The sequence below is a fragment of the Dysidea avara genome, chromosome 7 (genome assembly GCF_963678975.1).
Source record: "Dysidea avara chromosome 7, odDysAvar1.4, whole genome shotgun sequence".
NCBI lineage: Eukaryota > Metazoa > Porifera > Demospongiae > Dictyoceratida > Dysideidae > Dysidea > Dysidea avara.
This window is the reverse complement of record NC_089278.1, coordinates 5,013,973-5,019,987: the sequence shown is the minus strand read 5'-3', so window position 1 is coordinate 5,019,987 and position 6,015 is coordinate 5,013,973. Positions and strand designations below refer to the sequence as shown.

Genomic DNA, 6,015 nt, shown 5'->3' with positions numbered 1-6,015 from the left:
CTCTATAATTTGATTAGTCTCTATTGAATTCCATAGACCAAAAATATGGTCCGTTCCAGTGTGATGAAATTTCAAAATTAAATCTTTGAGCAAGATCTTCCTTCCACCATGTATACAGCGACGGTGTACGGCAGACGAACTCCTTTCATCAAGAAGATTTCTATTGCTTTTACACAGTTACAACACGCGGCGAAAGGGGACACCAGACAGTAGAGAAAACCGAAGAGCAGTCCTAACGGCCACGCCAACAGTATCAAAACAAAAAACCAAATCACGCTGAAGAACCACTGCATTGCCATCCTGTTGACAAATCCGCAAATCCGCAAATCAATCGTACATTAACCGCAATGGAGCGGAAATTCGCGCATTTTTCCGTAATCGATATAGACTTTTTGATGATCTAGGGTATGTGTGGAATGTTGCAGTCATAATTTGAAAAAGTTTTCGACGATCGGTCTATCCTTCGCAATCTCTTCGAAAGCTGGTCAGTGTTCTTCTATACGCGCCATAAATTGTAGATTACTAAAAGCACATTAACAGTTCTAGTGCCATCTCAGTGCTATGGCGCCGTACGATATAATCAAGCAAGGCTACTTGTTACTCCTCACTGGAAAGAAGGGAGCTTTTCAGCGAAAGGTGAGGCTAAATAATGACCTTCTGTACATCAGGCGAGCCTTAACTGTTTGTTTTCCCCCTCAGAAATGGACCAAGTATTGGTTTTTATTCATTGAAGATGCCACGCAGTTAGCACTGATTTATTTCAAGAGCGAAGAGCAGTTTATTGCCAGAGAAAAGAACGTTGGCTTTATCAGATTTGATGACTGCTTGTCGTTCAGCGTAATAGGCCAGCAAGGATCAACGTTGAAGAACGCAATGTTAGTCAATACGCCTAAACAACGCTACATTATGGCTGCAGAAAGCAGGTTAGCTAACTGGTGCTAAATTGTATTTGAAATGTTATTGTGGGTGGGCTAAAACAACAATGTTTTCAGATGTGGCCGTTGAGTATCAGCTAGCCACACGGCGTGCTTAGCTGGTCACTCCCACGTGGTAATTTGTGGTAGGCCTAATCTTCAGTCGTGGTCAGTCATTTGCTTGACGATAAATTGTGTAGGATGGTCTGGCAACTATCATATTCATTGCCTGGCAATAATCATCAGCAGATGTGTTTATATTAGCTGTGGAAAATGGTTTTTAAAAAATTTTAGCTATCCAATTCTGACTTCCCAAATGTTTGGCACCTCCTGTTTTGGTCTTCTTCAGTTAGCACAAAAATTCTCACATCATTATAGACTTCTTTCCTTCTACCTGATGGCTTTTTTGAGGTGAAAGTGATGATACATTGTTAGACCATTACATCAACCAACACTTCATATGTTAATTGATCACTGTTTGAGGGTTATAATATCCTGACTGTAAGATATCCAGTGTGGATAACCTTACAGTAAGCTATGTGTAATTGATTATATCAGGCAACCTGACATTTGAATAGGTTGAATGGTTGTTGTGTGGTGTAGGATTATTCGGTGTTATCAGTTTTTAATAATGCAGTATGGAAGTTTCGCATTGAGCACTGTTGATATCTGTTTTTTTTTTTATCCAGTGCAGTGTTAAAAGCTGTGTGCCTTTGTGCAAGTGTTACTACTACATTATATGTGATGTCTGAAATATCTTTAAAATCAGGATAAATGCATTAAGTAAAGTCATCATTGTTTGCACATTGTGTGTTACCAGGTGTGTAAATTTTATCAAATGCTTATTGTTTGGTGTAGGTATGAACTCCATGAGTGGGTGTACCAGTTGCATAATTCTCTGGATGAGTTCAAGAAGAAACAACATGGGGTGTATGCCATTGTGTCCAATGCAACAACCAGTAGTTCACAGTTGACTGATTTCAAGCTGTACCCAACTCAACATCACCAAGAACAACAGAGTGAAGCACAGGGTGTGTATGCAGTTGTGAAGAAGCCTAAGCCGACTAGACAGGCGCCCCCTGTGCCACCACGATCCAAAGAGATGACTATTATGTCAGATGAGGCCCCATCAGATTCTGCCATTGAGAGTATTACTGGGGCAGAGGGAGATAGTGGTGTTCAGAGCCGTGCAACGTTGATGTCTTTTGGTAGTGGCAGTGATGTGGATCTTTCTCATCATGGTAGACACAAGAGAAGTCTTTCTGACTCATTCATCATTGGTAAGATGAATATAGACATGATGTCTGAGCTACCGGCTGCTGATCATGACCAAGCATCCTCTGCTTTAAAGAAAATGTCCAGTGATACTGATTTGTCCAGTGGAAAGCTGATAAAAAGTAATGGTTTTGAATTGTCTGAGAATGTAAAGAGAAAGAAAGTCTACAAACGAAGGAAAACTATAGCCACCAGTTCTAGGAAACATCAGTCACAGTCTCCGCCACTGGAACCTCCCCCTCCACCTCCAGATGGAGACTCTAGGCCTGAAGTGAACCAGGCCATTATTGAGGCACTGTATGCTTTAGATGAAGAGCTTGGTCAGAACACTGCCCTGTCACCAAAGAATTCCACATCTGCAGTTGCTCCTGCTCAAATCGACCACACGACACTCTTTGCCACCTTTCAGTCTCCACCAGAGTCAGCAAGTAGTCCTTTATCTTCCACCACAGGTAACATGCTCAGTCCTGTTAACACCACAGCTGATAATGAACCAGCCACAATGTTTAATGATGATATGGCACATCAGGAAACTAATGGACATGTGAGTAGCGAGGATGTTGATTTCCAGGCCAATAAATCCATGCTAGCTGCCAAACCTGCTGCAGATGAAGACCATATGTTTACAGTGACCGGCAAACCTCCTACTGATGTTGCCCTTAAAGTCCGGAAAGTCCCTCCTCCAGTAAAGCCTAAACCAAAACCCAAGCCACCTCGAAGGACCACCTCATACAACAAGGCTGTCGAGTTACATGGAAATGCTCACAACACTCTCCTCTCTTCCCTACAAGAAGCCGAAGCATCTGAATTACCAAAGCCTCTGGCAGTGGTGGACAATTCCACTGGAGAAATAACAACTACAAAACCAGTTGATCAGACTACTGAGGCACATCGTCCACAGGTAGTTTTCCCTCCTCAAGATACTGAGAAAAAAATAAACGGCAGGGTTCTTACTACTTTTAGCCTTGACGACTTGAGCAAAGATGTTATTGAACGTAACAAGAAGAGAGGCATTCCTCTGTCCCCTAAAGTTCCAAACTCAACTGGGACCACTATTACCCTGTATAACAAATCTAGTTACCCTGACCCAGAACAAACTACTACCACTCTAACTATTAATCATACTGTATCAAAGCATCGTAACACTTCAGAAACAAACAATGTCAACCAGAAGGCGAGAGTAGTTGAAGAGCTAAAGGAGAAACAGACAACTGTAAGTGACAGACCAACAGCTGCTTCCACTGCTGTTACTACACCAACACATCACACTAGTCCACCGAGTAAGACTTCCTCGTCTATTGCCATCTCAACTATATTTCAGTCAGTGGTTGGTGACATGTTACCAAGTAGTGAGACTACCTTGACAGCCAGTAGTACTACTAGTACAACTAGTGCTTCTACAGTGCGTAACAGTGGCTCTGAGGAATCCATGACGAAGTTATTTCAGAATTGGCCCAGGTCATCCACACCATCATCTGAGAAGTCACCTGCTCATGCAGCAGCCACAGAACCATCTAAGTGGAAAGATTCACAAGCTCATCAACACATCTATGATGATCCGTGGGATAGGAAGATGATGGGTGATCAGCCGTCTCAGAGTAGTCTCAGAGGTGCTGGGGACCGCAACTCTCTTGAGCGTCGTGGAGGCAGCAGTGGTCAGTTACAACTAAGTAGCAGTGGAAGGATGAGAGCTGGTGACCGCAACTCTCTTGAGAGACGCACTGCCATTACTACAGCAGGGCCAAGGAGAGGAACTTCCATTGAGAACCTTTTCAAGAAAACTGCTAATACTGCTGCTTCAACTGAAAACCTCAATGCTGGACTGAAAAAGAAGGGAGCTTCAACTGAAAATCTCAGCAAAATGGACCCCACGTCTCCACTTTACCTGTACAAAAAAGCACTGAGGAACCACGAACAACAGATGCAGCAGCAGCAAGAGAAAGAGAAGTCATACACACTGCCACTGAAGGGGGACAAATTTGCTAATGTTGTTACCAAGGCAATGGGTGATAGAAGATTGAGCCAACAGAGCCTACCAGCCCAATCTTCCCAGGCTTCACTACGGCCTCGAGCCAATACTTCAACAAGCACTGCACCTCCTTCAAGAGCATTTCAGTCCATGCAGAATGTTAATGGAGAGAGGAAGATATCATTGCCTCCTCAACAGCCCCAACAATACCCTCAACACACTCGACCAGACAACTTGCAGTCACAACAACCAAGAAGAGCTGCATCAAATGCCGGTTATTACTCAAAGAACAGTCCTGGATACAAACCTTATGTCTTAAATACAAATGGTAGACCACCTTCATCCATTGATCACAATTCTGCAAGCTTGTCACGGAGAGATTCAAACAAATCTAGACCCCCAATCATAGGAAACCCTCACATGCCACAGAGCAGACGGCAAGAGGACTGGCGTTATGTCAAACCTGGTACACAAATGACTTACGATAGAGACAGTGACAGTACAATTCTTCGCTCTCTAGTATAATTCTCTTAACATCATTGCACATTGACACACGGAAGTACATTCAACTTGTAAATATTTCAATTGTTCATCTCGCAACAAAATGTGTTTATATGAAACAATTTCTCTCATTGTTTAAGTAATTATGCATAATTAATATTATTATCATGTGTTTTAATGATGATGACATGTCTTCTTGCATCATCTGGCATTGAATACAACCACTAGGAGATGTGGTTAAGGAGTGACTTGTTTACGTAACTACACACATTGGAAGTCTTGATGACATCACATAAACACACACAAACACTAGGTTAAGTGGCTATGTTAAGGATACTTCTTTTTGTGCGCTTCTTGTACATTATACGGTGGCCACATTCTCGACATCTTATAGCATCCTTAGGTCTAATCTCGTTCTCTTGGTGACATTCTGTAAGATGTATACAAGATGGCAACTATGTTAGTACTGTGTGACTCTGTAGGAGTGTGGTGGTGTGATATAATGCTTAGGTAAATGTTCATATCAAGTCACTATTTTTGTTTCAAAACAATAGGTTGAGTGTTTTTTACAAATGGTAAGTGATAAAGTATCTCATAAGCAACTCTGTTGTGTACACCAACGTGACCTAGTGTTGTTTGTACATCATACAAACTGACACATCTGCTGTTGGCTGAATAAATGTAGCATGTATACCCAGCTAGGTTTATTATCTTCATGACCATGAGCAAACATTGACAAGAAGTTTCTATAGATTTATCTAGCCAGCTAATGGCCTATACAGACTATCATTACAATTTAAGAATTTCACAAACCTTGAAATTTGGTATACGATACCTTGGTTTGTATTTTGTGACAGAATATACCAGTAACTAACCAACTTGTGTCCCTTAAACCCACACCTCCCTTATATAATATAGATAAGTTTTGGGTGCTGCTATATGGAGGTCTAAATATTTTCAAGAATAATTTTTTTGCTGGTAACTCCCAAAACCGTGAAATCAGTGAAAATTTTCCCCCTCAAAATATGTAGGGATATACAGTAGATATAGCAAAACTGTAAATAAATTGGGTCTACTTCACTTGCTTGCGTTTCTAGGCTTCTGCATGTACGGTCTTGTCATCATCAAGTTTGCCACCTATTCAGACTATAAGCACATATGCATACACACTCCCATGTTTCTTAACTTCTAAAGAAGACAGTTGGTTCCATAGTGTGCATTCTCCTATATGGAAGAACGGCTATGCCGAATATAGGAGTTTAAAACCAAATTCAATTCAAATTCAATTCAAATTCATTGTAAAGAGCAGAACTTGATATACATTTCACAACCCGTCATATAAGGAGCTTATTTACT

At 41.4% G+C, this 6,015-nt stretch overlaps 1 protein-coding gene across 2 annotated transcripts; it reads left to right on the top strand.

The window, feature by feature from the left end:
* The first annotated feature begins 372 nt into the window (after nucleotides 1-372).
* On the top strand, nucleotides 373-4,863 carry LOC136259791 (serine-rich adhesin for platelets-like). Of its 2 annotated transcripts, XM_066053331.1 has the most exons (4): nucleotides 373-484; nucleotides 541-636; nucleotides 700-923; nucleotides 1,773-4,863. In XM_066053331.1, exons 2-4 carry the CDS (start codon nucleotides 562-564, stop codon nucleotides 4,681-4,683), a joined length of 3,210 nt encoding a protein of 1,069 aa, XP_065909403.1. In that variant the 5' UTR covers nucleotides 373-484; nucleotides 541-561; the 3' UTR covers nucleotides 4,684-4,863. The 2 variants fall into 2 exon arrangements, with proteins under 2 accessions (XP_065909403.1, XP_065909404.1); XM_066053332.1 differs by having other exon boundaries at nucleotides 418-636.
* The last annotated feature ends 1,152 nt before the right edge of the window (nucleotides 4,864-6,015 follow it).